General features: G+C 41.1%; 1 protein-coding gene across 1 annotated transcript in view; it reads left to right on the forward strand.

Annotated features, from left to right (window-relative positions):
• TYW1B (tRNA-yW synthesizing protein 1 homolog B) overlaps nt 1-20020 on the forward strand; it is a 265501-nt gene that overhangs the window by 48017 nt on the left and 197464 nt on the right. The window contains 1 exon segment of the mRNA XM_054687593.2: nt 13278-13395. Within this exon segment, the coding sequence (XP_054543568.2) occupies nt 13278-13395 (118 nt within the window).

Consider the following 20020-nt stretch of genomic DNA (forward strand, 5'->3'; position numbering starts at 1 on the left):
CAGCCAGGCAGTTCTGCAGGAATAGTTTAGGATTTCAATTTGAGATGGCCAAAGAGAAGACAGGATTCTTCAGGGGAAAAGGAAGACATGAGAGACAAATAGAGAATAAACCATGAACTGGTCACACAACAGAAGTTGAGTTGTGTACAGGGTCTGGCAGCCAAGGCAGCAGGTTGACATCATTTACCAGCCAGAAGCAAAGAGACTACAGAGGGATCAAGTGCAGCTGCTGGGCAGGGACTGGAGGAGGAGGGTGTGGGCCCATCCTGGGAGGGCTGCCAGACCCAGTGGGGCAGACCAGCAGCTGGTGACAGACGTCAGCCACTGTGCCTGGCCCAGTTTTTATTGAGCTATCATTAGCTAGGCATGATTGATTAATTGATTGCCTCTGTGGTAGGGCTCAGTCTTGAGCACCCCCTCTTCCTCCTGAATTTTGGGCTGATACCACATTGCCCTAGGGGTCCGCCATGAGACACCTAATTAACATAAAATATCAGATGTAGTCTGAAGGGCTCACCATGAGTAACAAAGATACTCCTGGCCGGGCACAGTGGCTCACACCTGTCATCCCAGCATTTTGGGAGGCCGAGGCAGGTGGATCACCTGAGGTCAGGAGACCAGCCTGACCACCATGGTGAAACCCCGTTTCTACTAAATTAAAAAAAAAAAAATTAGCCAGGCGTGGTGGTGCATGCCTGTAATCCCAGCTACTTGGGAGACTAAGGCAGGAGAATCCCTTGAACCCAGAAGGTGGAGGTTGCAGTGAGCCAAGATTGCACCATTGCACTCCAGCCTGGCCAACAAGAGTGAAACTCTGTCTCAAAAAAAAAAAAAAAAAAAAAGATAATCCTATCACTTGAGAATGTTCAAGGATTTAGAGGTTAATTTTCCAGGAGCTGGGGACAAAGGCTAGACATCTTATTCTTTATTGTACACTGTGTTTCATCTATTTTTATATTGGATTATTTGGTTTCTTTTGTAAAGCTTATCATAAAAAAATATTCCAGGCTGGGTGTGGTGGCTCTGCCTGTAATCCCAGCACTTTGGGAGCCTGAGGTGGGAGGACTGCTTGAGCCCGGGAATTTGAGACCAGCCTCGGCAACATAGCAACACTCTGTCTCTATTAATAAAAAAAATTTAAAAAATACTGTGATGAATATAATACTCTAACTATAACATTATAGTTATTTTCTAAATTTAAAATTAGCATCTTTCTCTTGTTTTAGCATTTTGTTACTTACTTCCTAATACATGTCATGTGTCCTTAATCCAAAAGTCTGAAATCCAAAATGCTTCAAAATATGAAACTTTTTGAGTCCTGATATGACATTCAAAGGAAATACTTGGGCCGGGCTTGGTGGCTCATGCCTATCATCCCAGTACTTTGGGAGGCCGAGGGGGGCAGATCACCTGAGGTCAGGAGTTCGAGACCAGCCTGGCTAACATGGTGAAACCCTGTCTCTACTAAAAAAATATAAAAATTAGCCTGGCGTGGTGGCACATGCATGTAGTCCCAACTACTCAGGAGGCTGAGACAGGAGAATTGCTTGAACTTGGGAGGCGGAGGTTGCAGTGAGCCTAGATTACGCCACTGCACTCCAGCCTGGGTGACAGAGTGAGACTGTCTCAAAATAAATTCACGTCCGCACCAGGCCGGGCTTGGTGGCTCATTCCTGTAATCCCAGCACTTTGGGAGGCTGAGGTGGGTGGATCTCTTGACCCCTGGAGTTTGAGACCAGCCTGGGCAACATAGTGAGACCCTTGTCTCTACAAAACATAAAAAGTTAGCTGGGCGTGGTGGCTGGTACCTGTGGTCCCAGCTACTTGGGAGGCTGAGGTGGGAGGATTGTTTGAGCCTGGGAGGTCAAGGCTGCAGTGAGCTATGATCACACCACTGCACTCCAGCCTGGGCAACAGAGTAAAACCTTGTCTCAAAAATACAAACATGTGGCCGGGCATGATGGCTCACGCCTGTAATCCCAGCACTTTGGGAGGCTGAGGCAGGCAGATCACCTGAGGTCAGGAGTTCGAAACCAACCTGGCCAACATGGCGAAACCCCGTCTCTACTAAAAATACAAAAATTAGCCGGGTATGGTGGCGCATGCCTGTAGTCGCAGTCACTTGGGAGGTTGAGACAGGAGAATCGCTTGAACCCCGGAAGCGGAGGTTGCAGTGAGCCAAGATTGTGCCACTGCACTCCAGCCTGGGCAACACAGCAAGACTCCATCTCAAAAACAAAACAAAACAAACAAAACAAAGGAAATACTCATTGGAGCAGTTCAGATTTTGGCTTCGAAGATTTGGGATGCTCAACTGGTAAGCATAATGCAAGTATTTGAAAATCTAAAAAAAAATTCTGAAATCTGAAAAACTTCTGATCCCCTAAGCATTTCAGCTAAAGCTACGCAACTTGTACTTCCATGTGGCCATGTGGTCTTTGTCATTTTCAGTAGCTTTTGTATTTTGAAGCCCGGGAAGAGGAGCTATTAAGAATGACAAGGAGGCCAGGCGCAGTGGCTCACTCCTGTAATCCCAATCCTTTGGGAGGCTGAGATGGGCAGATCATGAGGTCAGGAGATCGAGACCATCCTGGCTAACACAATGAAACCCCATCTCTACTAAAAAATACAAAAATATTAGCCAGGTGTGGTGGCAGGCGCCTATAGTCCCAGCTACTCGGGAGGCTGAGGCAGAAGAATGGCGTGAACCCAGGAGGTGGAGCTTGCAGTGAGCCGAGATCGTGCCACTGCACTCCAGCCTGGGCGACAGTGTGAGACTCCATCTCAAAAAAAAAAAAGAATGACAAGTAGATGGAATATGGGTACAAGGTCTGGTCCAGCGAGATTATAACTTGGTGATCTAAAGGTACAGTTTAACCTTCCCTAGCTTTAATCTCCTTTCCTGAGGAACATAGAGTTGTTGTATATGAAAGTGCTTTATAATCTTGAAAAGCCCGACAGACATTGAAATGAGCATTTTATTATTTTTTAATTACTTTTTTTTTTTTTTTGAGATGGAGTCTCACTCTGTCATCAGGCTGGGGTGCAGTGGCACGATCTTGGCTCACTGAAGCCTCTACCTCCCTCTTTCAAGTGATTGTTCTGCCTCAGCCTCCCGAGTAGCTGGGACTGCAGGTATGCGCCACCATGACCAGCTAAGTTTTGTATTTTTAGTATAGACAGGGTTTCACCGTGTTGGCCAGGATGGTCTTGATCCATTGACCTTGTGATCCACCGACCTTGTGATCCACCTGCCTTGGCCTCCCAAAGTCCTGGGATTACAAACGTGAGCCACCATGCCTGGCCTATTTTTTTTTTTGAGATGGAGTCTCACTCTGTCGCCCAGGCTGGAGAGCAGTGGTGCAATCTTGGCTCACTGCAACCTCTGCCTCCTGGGTTCAAGCAGTTCTCCCATCCCAGCCTCCCGAGTAGTTAGGATTACAGGCATGTGCTACCATGCCTGCCTAATTTTTGTATTTTTTGTAGAGACGGGGTTTTTACCATGTTGGCCAGGGTGATTTTGAACTCCTGATCTCAAGTGATCCACCCACCTTGGCCTCCCAAAGTGCTAGGATAGCCACCGGGCCTGGTCTTGCTTAGACATTTTAAATTTGCTTATACATTTTCTTAGAGTTGGTCATTTGATGTGCTTTCAAGTTTTCTGCTCTTATAATTAACACTGGTCTGAGACCTTTCTTACTTTTGAAAAATGTATGAATGTTTTCCTACATTTACACATTCCCCATATTGATATACTGGGTCAACGTGAATGTGTAATGTTATGACTCTTAATTAAAAATCTGAGTAATTTTCTTTGGTGAAATTGTCTGAAAATGATGCATGTGATAGCTGATTGAGAGATTTTTGTATTTTCTACCAGGTTAAGCTTTATTTAAAAGCTTTGTTTGGCAGGGCGCAGTGGCTCATGCCTGTAATCCCAGCACTTTGGGAAGCCTAGGCAGGTGGATCGCTTGAGCTCAGGAGTTCGAGACCAGCCTGGGCAACATGACGAAACCCTGTCTCTACAAAAAATACAAAAATTAGCTGGGCGTGATGGTGCGTGCCTATAATCCCAGCTGCTAGGAGGCTGAGGTGGGAGGATTGCTTGACCCCGGGAGACGGAGGTTGTAGTGAGCCGAGATCACGCCACTGTACTCCAGCCTGGGTGACAGAGCGAGACCCTATCTCAAAAAAAAAAAAAAAAAAAAAAAAAAGAATTTAAAAACTTTGTTTATAGTGGGTGAAGAGTTTGCGATAATTTGTGGGTATGTATTTTTCTTTGCTTTTTCATCTTATGGCCATTAGAGGGCACTGGAGAAAACACTAATGAAGATTTCAGACATCCATGTACATTATTTTTTTGAAATGAAATGATTTTGGGCTTTATGAGCTTTAAGCAGCTGGTTTATGATATTTCAGCTTTCTCATAAAAATCTCTCATAAAATCATCAGATCTTTGGGAAAGATACCTATTTTTTTCCCAATTTTAGTATGACACAAAAATAAGCTACCAGTTTTCGTTTTTCATGATTGTTAGGTTACAGCAGAGTGTTCAAATAGATCTTGTTTTCAATTTCTAGGGGATATGGGATACTAAACTTGGCAATGAAGGTTTTTACTGCTTGGCTTTTCTTTTTCTTTTTCTGGCATTTTGTTTTTTCTTTTCTTTTTTTTTAGACAGTCTTGCTGTGTCGCCCAGGCTGGAGTGCAGTGGCACAATATCATCTCATGGCAGCCCCTGCCTCCCGGGTTCATGCAGTTCTGCCTCAGCCTCCCCAGTAGGTGGGATTATAGCGCCCGCCACCACGCCCGGCTAATTTTTGTATTTTTAGTAGAGACAGCGCCTCGCCATGTTGGCCAGGCTGGTCTTGAACTCCTGACCTCAGGTGATCCACCTGCCTCAGCCTCCCGAAGTGCTGGGATTACAGGTGCGAGCCACTAAGCCTGGCTTTTTCTGGCATTTTCTTTGGGGCTGGCTCACACATTCCCTGAGTGCTTTCCGAATGATCATCCATGACACACCACATGAAATTGCCTTAGTTGTTACTGTCGAGGGAAGTAGTATGTGCCAGTGCTTAAGAGTTGGGCCGAAGCACTGTCATTGTAAGACTGGTTTTTGAGTAATATTCACTAACTTTCATGGAGTCATACATCTCAGCTTGTGTATCTGGACAAATTATTTTACCCCTCTGTGCTTCTGTTTTCTCATTTGGAATGTGAGAGATAACAGTATCTGCCTTATAAAGTTCTTATGTAGATTAAAGAAGTTAATCCAGCCACACTGTATTTTCTTGTATAGTAGTTAATATATTTTTAATATAATAATAGTATATTCTAATTCTAATTATATTAGAATTAATATATAATTATATTAGGATTAATTATATAATTATTATATTAGAATTATATAATTAGAATTAGAATATAACTTTAATTAATATAATTATATATTAATATATATATAATTAGAATTAGAATATATATTAACTATTCCAATATAATTAGAATTAGAATATATTAACTATAATAATTAATAATTAACTTATATAAGAATATGTCTTCAAATAGGATAGATTTGGTCCTACCAAAACACCACCTTGGTATTCTACCTCCCTCTCTCTGTAGTACTATCTAAGACTTCTTCTAGGACTGAAGATAATTTGAAGTATGAGAGTGGTTTCTAAGAACTAGAGCACTAAAGTTTGAAACACTGGAATGTTAGGGAGACAGATGGAGATATGGGGGGAATGGGGTGTTAGGGGTGGCATGTTTGGGGAACCGTAAACAGTTTGGTGTGCCTAGAGTTGACTGGGGGGTAGGGATATTTGGAGCTGTGACATAGAGAAGGAAGATGGGGTAGGATCCTAGAGGCTTCTCAAGTCCTGCAGTGGAGGGGGCTGAGCTTTCTCCTGAAGGCAGTGGGAGGCAATGTGATTTGATTGAATTGGAGAATGGGTTAGGGGGTGTGGGGAGAGAGGAGAGTTCCAGTGTAGGTTTAAAATATTAGGAGGCCGGGCGCAGTGGCTTATGCCTGTAATCCCAGTGCTTTGGGAGGCTGAGGCTGGTGGATCACCTGAGGTCTGGAGTTAAAGATCAGCCTGGCAAACATGGTGAAACCTTATTTCTACTAAAAATACAGAAGTTAGCGGGATGTGGTGGCACATGCCTGTAATCCCAGCTACTCGGGAGACTGAGGCAGGAGAATCGCTTGAGCCTGAGAGATGGAGGTTTCAGTGAGCCGAGATTGCGCCTCTGTACTCCAGCCTAGGCAACAGCCTGAGACAACCCTGTCTCAAAGAATAAAGGAAAAAAGGAGAAATCAAAATACATAACTAGATTATCTCACTCAATCCTCACAGTGACCTTGAGATGATCAAACTATAATCATCTGCTATTTACCATTTAACAGATAGCAACTGAGGCTTAGTTTAAGCAATTTGTCCATCATCAGATGGCTGGTAAGTTGACAGCCTCAAGCCTGGACTCCATCTGTCTGTGTCACTCCTCTTGGCTGCTTCCCCAGGGAGGAGTGGTTCTCAGAAGAGAAGCTGTAGTGTTTAGAGAACCATGAGTCAGGAGGAGCCTGATAATTTTTATATTGTTTATTTTCTCTTTCTCTTATGTTGTGATTTGTAAATGTAAAGCCTATTGCTACTTTTTTTTTTTTTTTTCTGCAGTAAATAAATGTTGCTAAATACTCCCCACAGCAATGTTCTGGCTAAGCAGACAAACACTAACATCAGCATCATTAATTTTGGAAATAAATGGCAAATGCTTGACAGTTACTCACTGGAGAAACATTTCCATTTGCCAGCTATTTAAATTGCAGAAGGATCTCAGTATGTCCAGTTCTGATTATAAAGTTCTGTTGGTATTGCAGTGGAATAACAGGAAGCTAGTTTCAGAATTATTTTTAAGGCTTTGGAGTGTTTACTTCACCTAGAAACAAGAGGTGATATCCTTTCAACCCCAATACGCTGCCCTTAAACCATCTTGACTCACCATGGTCTCTGTAGCTAGGAGCACTTAACAATGAGTCCCCATGTTGTCTTGTTAAGGTAGGTTATCCAAAATAGAATTACGGTGTCAGAGTAAAGCTCTTGACGTGCTTGGGCACGCTGCTTTTCCACCAGTTCAAAAGGCATTTTTAGAACTCAGTATATACAAAAGCTTTGAGTAATGGTGAAAATTGGTCATTTTAAAACTGAACCGTGACCAGTGAGTGATATCTTAGAGATTCATTTATTAAAGAAATAGGAATCTAAATGTGGGGTTAAATTGCAGCAAAAGTTATTAAATATTAATAATTTACTTAACTTTTTTACCGTGACTCCTTTTCAGTGATATAATTTTTGTTAGTTTAGATTAATATTAAAACTCTACTTCATGTATAATTAAACATGAATAAAAGTTTCTTTCTTTTTCTTTTTTTTTTTTGAGATGAAGTCTTGCTTTGTTGCCCAGGTGTGATCTTGGCTCATTGCAACCTCCGCCTGCTAGGTTCAAGTGATTCTTCTGCCTCAGCCTCCTGAATAGCTGGGACCACAAGCGCATGCCACCACGCCCAGCTAATTTTTGTATTTTCAGAAGAGATGGGTTTCATCATGTTGGCCAGGCTGTTCTCGAACTCCTGACCTCAAGTGATCTGCCCGCCTCAGCCTCCCAAAGTGCTGGGATTACAGGCGTGAGCCACCACGTCCGACCTGAGTTTTTAATATTGAAAGTTACCAGGTTTAGAATTAGTTACTGAAAGAAATGTGGTCTAAATGTCTGGGTCTAGAAATAGCTGTCTGATAGTTTTGAGGCATTTCTTCATTTATTCAGCCAACATTTACTGAATGCCCATCCTGTGCTGGCATGGCTCCAGGTCTAGCCAGGTTAACTGTCTAGAAAAATGACCTCTAGAGAATTTGGGCATTCTATAGCCAATCTTCTCTTTTTCTTTTCTTTGAGACAGAGTCTGTTGCCCAGGCTGGAGTGCAGTGGCACCATGTCGGCTCACTGCAACCTCTGCCTCCTGGATTCAAGTGATTCTCGTGCCTCAGCCTCCCCAGTAGCTGAAATTATAGGCCTTTGCCACCATGCCTGGCTAATTTTTGTATTTTTAGTAGAAATGGGGTTTCGCCATGTTGGCCAGACTGGTCTCAAACTCCTGACCTCAGGTGATCCACCCACCTCCACCTCCCAAAGTGCTAGGATTACAGACGTGAGCCACCACACCCGGCCAAGCCAACCTTTTCTATAGGAATTGATAAGAAAAGGAATCACCTGATGGTAAAAAAGGATCAAACAATCAGAAAGACTCTTTCCCAGGAGAAATGTATGTTTTGGTAAGAAAAAGCTTGTTGGTTGTAAAACTCCTGTTTATCAGTTTCCGACTGTATAGCATTTTACCTTAAAGTCTTCAGCAAATCAGTTTTCGGCCTTGTTTTTATCCTAGGCAAAATTGGATGGTACTGTGGTTTCTGGGATGATGGTATCAAAATGAATTAAGTGGTATTGTATGATTTTTAAAAATTTTTTTATTTTTAGAGACAGGGTCTTGCTTTGTAACCCAGGCTAGAGTGCAGTGGTGTGATCATAGCTCACCACAGCCTTGAATTCCTGGGCTCAAGTGATTCTGCCACCTCAGCCTCCCAAGTGGCTCGGATGACAGGCACGTGCCACCACACCTGGCTAATTAAAAAAAATTTTTTTTTGTAGAGCTGGGATCTCACTATGTTGCCCAGGCTGGTTTCCAACTCCTCAGCTCAACCAGTCTTCCTGCCTTGGCCTCCCAAAGTCCTGGGTTTACAGGCATGAGCCACTGCACCCAACCAGTAATATATGATATTTAAAACAAAAACAAATAAAAAACATTAGTAACACTGCTTTATACCTGTTATTGTATAAGACTCATGTAGTCCTGTCAGTTTATAAAGAATGTTTTGTGTATTCATTGCCATTTTCATAAGTGCTTAGGAAGTTAGCTCATAATTGACTTTCCTGTTTGCATGTCAGACCACTGCAGCTTGGCGAGGACATGAGTTTTCTTTCAAGGCAAGTGTGATGGGTATGGGAGATGGGAGGAGTGGAAGTAGAGGTTGGAGACAGGGAGGCCATTTAGTTTGGCTTTTGCCGTCGTCCCTTAGGAGAAAGCAAGACCGTGGACAAGAACGGTGGCATTGTAGGTGGAGAGAACAGTTATGTTGGGAAATGAAACCCTAGAACTGTTTTACTGGGCAATGGGCTCACTGCTGGATGTATATAGAAGCCAATACTGTGGCACTGGCTTTTGAAAAAAGAAAGGCTTTATTGGGAGTCGACTGGCAAGGAGATAGGAAGAAACACTCAAATCTGTCTCCCTGAGCTGGAGGCTGGGGCAGGTTTTATAGGCAGAGGGATTACCATGAGGCAATATAATTAGTGAAGCGTGATCTGATTGGATCTTGCAACAAAGTGACGCCAGGAGGTGTGATTTGATTGGAGCATGCCGTGGGGTGATGCCAAGACATGATCTGATTGGCTCATGCCCTGAGGTGATGCCGAGGCTTGCTTCTTAATTCTTTCTTTTCCCTGATCGGAGCCCTTTGGTTCTGCTTGTGGTTGACTTTTTAGTTCTGATTGCCTCTGGTATCACGCGTTGGGCACACTGGGTTCATCTGTGCTCGAGTTACCTGACCTACAACCTGGGGGTTCATGGCAACTGAAATACAACTTACTAGTTTACTGCACATAATTGAACCAGATTGGGCTAGTTATGTGGTTACAGAACTTGGCCACTCATCTTTAAATGGGATGGTACAGGAGAGGAAGAAATCAAGGTTGGCTGATTCTGGGATCTTATTTATTTCTGTTTAGGCCATGTAACAGCTATAAATGAATAAATACACAAAAATATATGGATCTTACATGGTTGTTATATTGTTACATTCTGGGCAGAGAGTAAACAATGTCTGCACCTAGCAGATTAGAGTTAGAATTTGAATGGTGCATTAAACTCCCTTGCGGAGTGTTATAAACCATTACATTTCTTTTCAGAAACGAAATTACTACTGCATATGGAGGTTAGGAGTGAGCTGCCTTAGTGGGAAGGAGTGATGAATTTTGTTTGTCCTGAGTGCTCAAGACCTTTAATCATAGCCCTTATGACTGACTCTGGGGTTGCAACACTCACATTTTATACTTTCTCTAGTGAAGGGACAGAGACAGTATTCCATGGCCGTCCTTTGGAGTCTGTTCATTTTGTAGGGGCCAGAAGTCTCTGTTTAAAACCCCAAGAGGGTGTCTGTGGAGCTTTGGGCATAGTGGTCAGAGGCCAGTGTCATGGACCTCGGTCCAGTTTTGGATTTATCTGGCCTTTGGGTTAAGCAAATAAGCTTGTGATGTTTTGTGGTGACAAGGCTTTTGAGGGCAAATACTGCCATGTCTTATCAATTTTTTACATGATTTGTAGAGGAATTATAGAGACTCGCTATAGAATTGCTTCAGAGAATTCAAATGCTTTCAAGGTTGAGATTTGTTCATTTTGCTTCACCACAAGACTTCTTTATCAAGCTCACACCTTTGCTTTTAGATTAAAAAAAACAAAGCAAACTACTTGGGTAGCTGAGGCGGGAGGATTGCTTGAGCCCAGGAGTTTGAGACCAGCGTGGGCAACATAGCGAGACCTCATCTCAGAAAACAAAAGGCAAAGGATTCCTTCTATTTTAAACTATCTTAACAAAATAATAACTGGAGCCTTTTTATTTGTATAAAAGGCCTAGCATTAAGCTAATTACATTTATTATAAGAACACATGATTGATGTTTGTTTATGAATTTTTTCAGCTCCATCCAGTAATGTGTAATTAAGAACCCTATTACTGGAAGCAAAAATGTTCATTTGCCTTGCATTTTGATTATATTTAGTAATTTGGAATGCTGACTTTTAGGACAGATAGGACTTAATGCGGCTTTTTTTTTTTTCTCATTTGGTACATTTGATTCTCTAAAGTACTTTTTTCACTGATCTCCTATTTCAGAGCAAGTCCCTGAAGTAACAGAGAATGTAGAGATATTGACTCCAAATTTCACTTAGTTTCTGTGAGTGTTAATTTTTTTTTTTTTTTTTTTTTTTGAGGCAGAGTCTCTGTCACCCAGGCTGGAGTGCAGTGGCACAATCTTGGCTCACCGTAACCTCTGCCTCCCGGGTTCAAGCGATTTTCCTGCCTCAGCCTCCCTGGTAGCTGGGATTATAGGTGCCTGCCACCATGCCTGGCTAATTTTTGTATTTTTAGTAGAGACAGGGTTTCACCATGTTAGCCAGGCTGGTCTCAAACTCCTGACCTCAGGTGATCCAGTTGCCTCGGCCTCCCATAGTGCTCGGATTGCAGGCATGAGCCAACGTGCCCGGCCATGTGTTAAAATTTTTAATCTGTTTTATATATGGGGGACATCGAATGTTCTCAAAAGTACACAGAGTGATATAGTGAATTCTTATTACCTATTGCCTGGCCTCATCAACCAGCAACTTATGGGCCATCCTCCCCTAGGTACCCTTTGTATACCCCTTTCTGTTTTAGTTTGAAGCAAATGTCAGACCTCATCTGTGAGATATTCTCATGTTAAAGTAGAAATGGTGTTACAGTGAGTCCATTCACTTATTCACCTGGGGGCTGGATGGCTGGACATTTAAAATAGACAGGGACCAAGGGTGGTCTGGGGCTTGGTGGTAGGGCCACTGCCAAGATGAGTTATTGTGAATTTCTGCAGCTGTCAGTAAGATTTGATGAGTATCTCCCCTAAAGTGTAACACAGATCTTGTGTGTTGTCTCTGAAATTATTACTCAGCACTCTGCCATTCCCAAAAAGATAGGGAGATATCCTTAAAAATATACACAAATAAACTTTTAAAAAGAGAAGAAGAAATCAGTGGAAAGAGTGAATGAGGGTCATCTTGTCATATCAAGCCAGTTACAATGAATAGAAGACCAGCATGCTGCAAGGTTTTGTAACAGTAATTAAAGGTGTGCTGGTGAAATTTCCTGGTGGCCAAAGTCAACAGAAAACACAATTATTTTTATATTATCCTTTGGATTTCTTAAGTGTTTCTTTTTCTATCACTGAAGAAAAATATCCTGCATAGGATCTTCTAGAAGTAGACATTGGCCAGGAGTTTCAGACCAGCCTGGCCAACATGGAGAAACCCTGTCTCTACTAAAAATACAAAAAAAATTAGCCAGGCATGGTGGTGCACGCCTGTAGTCCCAGCTACTTGGGAGGCTGAGGCATGAGAATTGCTTGAACCCGGGAGGTGGTGTTTGCAGTGAGCCAAGATCGTGCCACTGCACTCTGGCCTGGGCGACAAAGCAAGACTCTGTTTCAAAAAATAAAATAAGGGACAGGGAACCATTGGAATGGCTGTTGGTGGTAGTGGGGTAACTTGGTCTCTGAGCTGATGGCTCTCAGCGTGGCTTAGATTACTTTTTTTATTTGTTTTTGGGGTTTAGAGATGTAATACCAGCAGCAGCTATAATTTGTTGAACGCCTATTGTACATCAGGGGTTGTGCTGTGATTTTATTTCATTTAACCTTCAACATATTTCTTCTCTATTGCTATTATTATTTTTCCCCCTTTTCAGGTGAGGAAATTGAAATTCAGAGAAAATAAACAACTTGCTAAAGTTAGGCAGCTATCTGTACTCAGATTGCTGAAAATGTTTGACACTTAGTTAAGTGAATTGTAGATTTATGGTTTTTGGATGTGTATGTTTGAGTATATAGTTACTTAACAAAAGAGCATCCTGGCATGTCTTTAGATTGTTGTCTCATTGGGATTGTGTTCACTTTGGAGAGGATGGGTTTTGTGGGCCATGGTTCATAACAGCCCTTTTTTAAAACAATTTTTAAAAATTATTTATGATTATTTATTTTTTGAGACAGAGTCTTTCTCTGTTGCCCAGGCTGGAGTATGGTGGTGTGATCTTGGCTCACTGCAACTTTCGCCTTCCGGGTTCAAGTGATTCTCCTGCCTCAGCCTCCTGAGTAGCTGGGATTACAGGTGTGAGCCACCATCCCCGGCTAATTTTTGTATTTTTAGTAGAGATGAGGTTTCGCCATGTTGGCCGGGCTGGTCTCGATCTCCTGACCTCAGGTGATCCGCCTACCCTGGCCTTCTAAAATGCTGGGATTACAGGCGTGAGCCACCATGCCCGGCCTCATAATGGACCTTTTTATTGATGCTAGGTGTTCATGATTGTGCTGTTATTTACATTGCACATTGCCAATTCTGGATTTCATTCTTTTATTTTAATGCAGAGAGAAAAGGAACAGCAGGAAGAGAAGTCTGGTTTGTTCAGGAACATGGGGAGGAATGAAGATGGTGAAAGAAGAGCTATGATAACTCCTGCTCTCCGAGAAGCCCTTACTAAACAAGGTGAAAATCTTCAAGAATTGTTGTTATATGACTATAGTCTTAGGCATTCTCATTTGATACCTAGAATGAAGTCTCTCTCTAATTAGCTCAGCAGCTGTTCATAGTGGCAGATATAACAGTCTAAAGATTTACCTTCTTACTTCTGTGGATCGCTTCTGTTGGCTGCCTGCACCAATGAGTTACCTTTTTTCTTGGTTTATTGGGATATTACTATCAGTGTGGGTCAAGTTCACAGATCAAAAGTGCTGTCATTGGGAAAGCTATTAAAAATGCATAGAAAAGCTTATATGATATGAGACTGGGTTAATTAGAAGTGTTTATGTAGAGGTATCATATCTGGATTTTTGTGGTCTTACCTTATTAAGGAGGTTATAGTTGCATGAATGATTAATAATATTAGTTTCCTGTGGAGGAAAGAGTAGTAAAATGGGAATCAGTAGACCGACCTCCTTTCCTTCTTCCCCCTCCCCACTTCCCCTCTATATTTATGAGAGGCCTTTTATGTGACAGTTCTGGCAATGCAGAGAAACACAGGAAACTATATCTGCTTCAAGAAACTGTCGGTCTGGTACGCTAGAGAAATATATATATATTTGTATTTTAATATCTATGTCTATATTTTAATTAGGGTAGATTATATTAATGTGATTTCATTATAGATTTAAATTTATCTTGCTATTTTCTATTTCATCTGCTTTTTGATTTCCCTTTTCCTGTTTTTCTGTGTTCTTTCGAATTAATTCATTTTTTAAAAATGACTCTATTTTATATTTTGTTTGCTTACTAGCAATAACATTTTTGTTAATAGTTGCCCAAGGTTTTACACTATACCTCCTTTTTTTTTTTTTTTTTTTTTTGAGACAGAGTCTCTCTCACCCAGTCTGGAGTGCAGTGGCATAATCTTGGCTCACTGTAACCTCTGCCTCCTGGGTTCAAGTGATTCTCCTGCCTCAGCCTCCTGAGCAGCTGGGACTAGAGACATATGTCACCATGCTCAGCTAATTTTTTTGCCATGTTGGCCATGCTGGTCTTGAACTCCTGGCCTCAAGTGATCTGCCACCTCAGCCTCCCAAAGTGCTGGGATTACAGGTGTGAGCCACTGCACCTGGCCTACACCATACTACTTTATCATTTCATAGTATATCTTTGAGTGATGTTATCTCACTTAATGTGTAGAAGAACCGTACAGTACGATACTTCCATTATTTCTTTCTTAACCTGTATGTAATTTTTATCACACATTTTACTTTTACTTTTGTTTTTTGGTTGAGTCGGGTCTTGCTCTTTTGCCTAGGCTGGAGTGCAGTGGTATGATCATGGCTCACTGTAGCCTTGAACTCCTGGGCTCAAGGAATCCTCCTGCCTCAGCCCCCTGAATAGCTGAGACTACAGGTGTAAGCCACCACACTGAGTGTTTTACGTATGCTCTAAAGCCTACACTTTATTATTTTTTCTTCAACAAAAATATCTATTTTTATATCTAACTCAATCAAAACATCTATTTAATTATGTACTAAAGATTTATATACTTAGAATCTTAGAATCTCACATATTTACTTATGTAGTTACCATTTTCAGTACTCATGTAGTTACCATGTTCTATTCATGTAGGTCTGCGTTCGTCTGGTATCCTTTTGCATCTGCCTGAAGGACTACTTGTTTTTTGTGTTTTTTTTTTCTAATTTAAACTTACCTGTGGCGACTCCAAGGACTTTTTGAAGATCTCTCATAGTGCAGGTTTGTTGGTGATGAATTCTTTCAGCTTTCATATATCTGAAAATGGCTTTACTTTGCCTTCATTTTCTATCACTGTGTCTTCAAGTTCAGTAATTTTTTGCTGGATATAGAATTGTAGGTTGACAACTGTTTTTTCTTTCAGTACTTTACAGATGTTACTGCACTGTCCTCTTGCTCACATTGCTTCTGATTAGAGTTCAGCAATCAGTTATCCTTTTGTTTGTTCCTTTAAATAGGATCCTCCTTTTCCCAACCTTCCTGCTACTTGGAAGATTTTCTCTTAATGCTGATTTTGAGCAATTTAATTATAATGTGCCTCAGTTTAGTTTTCTTCATGTTTCTTTTATTTGGGTTTTGTCGAGTGTCTTGGTTTTGTGGATTTATGGTCTTCATGAAATTCGGACAAATTTTGGCCATTATTTCTTCAAATATTCTCCTCCCCACCCACCCACTTGCTTCCTAGAAGACTACAGTTATATATGTAATAATCTGCTTGAATTTGACCCACAACTCACTCATGTTCTATTCATTTAAAAAAAGTTCTTTCTTCTGTCTCACTTTTCATTTTGGATAGTTTCTATTGCTATGTTTTCAAGTTCAGTTATCTTTTCTTCTGTAATGTCTCATCTTCCATTAATCCTATATAATATGTTTTTCAACTTAGACATTGTAGTTTTCATTTCTAGAAGTTCAGTTTGGGTCTTTTTATATTTTCCACATCTATTACCTTTTTGAGCCTATAGAATACAGTTATAACTGTTTTAATGTCCTAATCTGCTAATGTCTTTGTCATTTTTGGATCAGCTTGGATTGATGGATTTTTTCCCTCATTCATCATGTTTTCCTGTCTGTTTGCATGCTTCATATCTTTGATTGGATGTCAGACCTAATTTTACCTTATTAGGTACTGGGTATTTTTATTTTTATTATTTATTTATTTATTTTGAGACGGAGTCTCACTCTGTTGCCCAGGCCGGAGCGCAGTGGCGTGATCTTGGCTCACTGCAACCTCTGCCTCCCGGGTTCAAGCGATTCTCCTGCCTCAAGTGATTCACCTGCCTCAGCCTCCTGAGTAACTGGGTGCCACTACCACGCCTGGCTAATTTTTTGTATTTTTAGTAGAGACAGGGTTTTACCGTGTTAGCCAGAATGGTCTCTATCTCCTGACCTCCTGATCTGCCCACCTTGGCCTCCCAAAGTGCTGGGATTACAGGCTTGAGCCACGGTGCCTGGCCTGAATATTTTTATATAAACACTCTTATAAACAGTTTTAAGCTTTTTTTTTTTTTTTCCCCTGGGACAAGGTTAAGTTACTTTGAAATAATATGAGCTTTATATCTCACTTTTATGGCTTCTTAGATGAGACAAGAGCCGGCTCAGTATAGGGCTAATTATTCTTCACTGTTGAGGCAAAACACTTCTATGTAGTCTACCTAATGCCTTGTGCATCTTTAGATTTCTAGTCTGACTGGCAGAAACAGGTACAATTCTCAGCCTGCTGTAAGCATCAGGCATTACCCCCAGTCCTTCCCTTCCTCTCTCCCTCTTTTCATTTGGGATAGTTTCTTTGTTTCTTTCTTTTTTTTTTTTTTTTTGAGATGGAGTTTCACTCTTGTTGCCCAGTCTGGGGTGCAGTGGTGTGGTCTTGGCTCACCACCTCCTCCTCCTGAGTTCAAGCGATTCTCCTGCCTCAGCCTCCCGAGTAGCTGGGATTACACGCATGCGCCACCACGCCTGGCTAATTTTTGTATTTTTAGTACAGACAGGGTTTCACCATGTTGGTCAGACTGTTCTCGAACTCCTGACCTCAGGTGATCCACCCGCCTTGGCCTCCCAAAGTGCTGGGATTTACAGGTGTGAGCCACCATGCCCGTCCCATTTGGGATAGTTTCTATCACTGTGTCTTCAAGTTCAGTAATTGTTTCTTCTCTAAATGTCTAGTCTTCCAAAAATGGTTCTTTCCCATCCTTGGGTAGTGTTTCTCTTGTGAATGTGCTGAACAGTACTTGGGCAAATACTTGAGAGAAATCCCCTGTAGACTCTTGGAGTCTCTTTGTAGGTTTCATCTCTCTAGCTTTCAATCCTGCAAACTGTAGCCACCTTTGTCTCCCCAGGCTCTGTTGCATTTTCCAAACTCAAGAGTCCACTGGGCTTCACTTGGGTAGTCTCTCTTTGCTACATGGCCTGGAAGGTTTCAAGACAGTAAGCCGAGGTAATGGGAGGGCTCACCTTAAGTGTTTCCTATCTCTATGGGATCACCATCTTTTGTTGCCTGATGTCTCATGTTCTGAAATCTGTTGTTTCATATATTTTGTCCATTTTTTGGTATTTCAAGTAGGATTGTAAATCCTCTCTGTTACTCCATCTTGGCTAGAAGTAGAATTCCACACTATGATTTTCAGCAACTGTACACTGTTGGCTTATATTTGTGCTGTGGTCAACTACAGATCTCTCCATTCTGTAATGTACAGTTTTTTTCTTTACCTAAATGCAAAATTTATAGAAACCTGTGTATCTTGGGAGAGAAAAATATAAAGAGTTAATAGAGGATGATTTCTATGATAGTATGAACAGTATAATATGGAATTCCAAGAGAGGAACTAGAATTTCCTCTGGGGATCTTTTAAATGCATATTTGGTATCAGAGATGAGTTATTCAGTTGGACTCAGTTCCACCTTCGAATACATAAGCAGTCCTTTGTTTATTTATATGCAAGATGTTTACATAAATACAGAAGAGGATACAAGACAAAGCCCTGTAAATGTTACCTCTGGAGACTTGTAATCCAAATTGACATTGCTCCAATAATCATCACAGTGTGAATATGGATGTTTAACCAGCCACTGATCCACTTATGCCGTCATCCAGACTGTATTTCTCCATTTGCCTTATTTGCCTGCAAGAGTCTTTTTGTGAGAGTGACTCATGATAATTGTGGCTTATTACCTGAAGCCTCATGAGAAATGGTATTGAATGCTTTCTGAAATCAGAATGTACTACTTGTTTGTACTACTAGTTTGTTTAAAAAGGAAATGAGATTACTTTGGCCTGGCTTTTTCCATGCTTTTCATGTCCTATGTAGCTCAAAAATTTGAAATGACAGGTTATAGTGCTACTGAGAATTCACGTTTAAGATGTAGTTCCTAGAATTTGATTTTTCTCTCTTTGGGTCAACATTACTTTGTTTTAATCTCCCACTGACATCTGGTTCTTCATCTTCTTTCAAAGATTACTGATGATAGCTCCCCATTCATTCATTTGAAATATATCATTACTTTTGTTTTATGGTCCAGCATACCGTTCATTTTTATAAATGTTTCACTGGTCCATGAAAAGAATGTAAATTCTGTAGTTGATGAGTGCAGGGCTCTGTGTGTTTTTGGTCAAGTTTATGTGTTGTGTTGCTTACATCTTTTAGAGCTTTACCGAGTTTTTACCTATGAGATCTGTTAGAGACAGGTTAAAATCTCCTCGTATAATTTTTGGATTAATTTATTGTTTCATGATTGGGTGTGGTGGCTCACGCTTGTAATCCCAGCACTTTGGGAGGTGGAGGTAGATGGATCACTTGAGGACAGGAGTTCGAGACCAGCCTGGCCAACATGGTGAAACCCCATTCCTACTGAAAATACAAAAAAATCAGCCTGGCAGGGTGAAGCACAACTGTAGTCCCAATTACGCGGGAGTCTGAGGCATGAGAATCGATTAAACCCGGGAGGCAGAGGTTGCAGTGAGCTGAGATCAAGACACTGCACTCCAGCCTAGGTGACAGAGCGGGACTGTCTTTAAAAACAAACAAACAAAAAATCATTTCTTTATGTATTTTGAGTCTATATTATTAGATACATGTAGATTTTAAATTGTTTTCTCATCTTGCTGAATTAAATCTTTAATGTTTCCAGCCATGGGTTGGTTGACTGCAATAATTTAGCAAAAAAAAAAAAAATTTTGCTAAATTTTAATGTTACTTTTTGATATGACGCTTTGGATCAGTCCAACTTTGTGTTCCCTGCTTTTCCACTCAGGTTATCAGTTGATTGGGAGCCACTCAGGGGTGAAGCTTTGCAGGTTTTTTTTTTTTTTTATTCAGTATGTCTATTACATGCAACTTTTAAATAGCTATTATTATACACTGTCAATAAATTTACTATTTAGAGGTATAATTTACATTTAATATGCACAGAATTTTAAATGATTCTTTAAAATGAGTTCAGCAAATTTTGATAGATGTAGAACCTATATTCACCAACTCCAATTAAGATGTAAGTTATTATCCCCACCCCAATGAATTTATTGTGCCCATTTCTAGTCAATAGCTCCTTTTCCCTAGGGAATTCTTGTTCTAATTGCTATTACTGTTACTTAGTTTTGCCTTTTTAGAATTTTATATGAGTGGCCAGATGCAGTGGCTCACGCCTGTAATCCTAGCACTTTGGGAGGCCAGGTGGGCGGATCATTTGAGGTCAGGAGTTCGAGACCAGCCTGGCCAAAATGGTGAAACCCCGTTTCTACTAAAAATATCAAAATTAGCCAGGTGTGGTGGTGGGCGTCTGTAATCCCAGCTATTCGAGAGGCTGAGGCAGGAGAATCACTTGAACCCAGGAGGCAGAGGTTTCAATGAGCCCAGATCGTGCCACTGCACTCCAGCCTGGGTGATAAGAGTGAGACTCCATCTCAAAAAAAAAAAAAAAAAAAAAAAAGAATTTCATATGAGTGGAATCATGTAATGTGCAGTCTTTTGCAACTGGCTTCTTAAACTCAACATATTTTTGAGATGCATCCGTGTCGTATCATGTAACATGCATCAGTAGTTCATAGTAGTTCATTCACTTTTATTGCTCAGTAGTATGCCATTGTATGAATATACCAGTTTTTAAAGAGCTGTAA

The sequence above is a fragment of the Pan troglodytes genome, chromosome 6 (genome assembly GCF_028858775.2).
Source record: "Pan troglodytes isolate AG18354 chromosome 6, NHGRI_mPanTro3-v2.0_pri, whole genome shotgun sequence".
NCBI lineage: Eukaryota > Metazoa > Chordata > Mammalia > Primates > Hominidae > Pan > Pan troglodytes.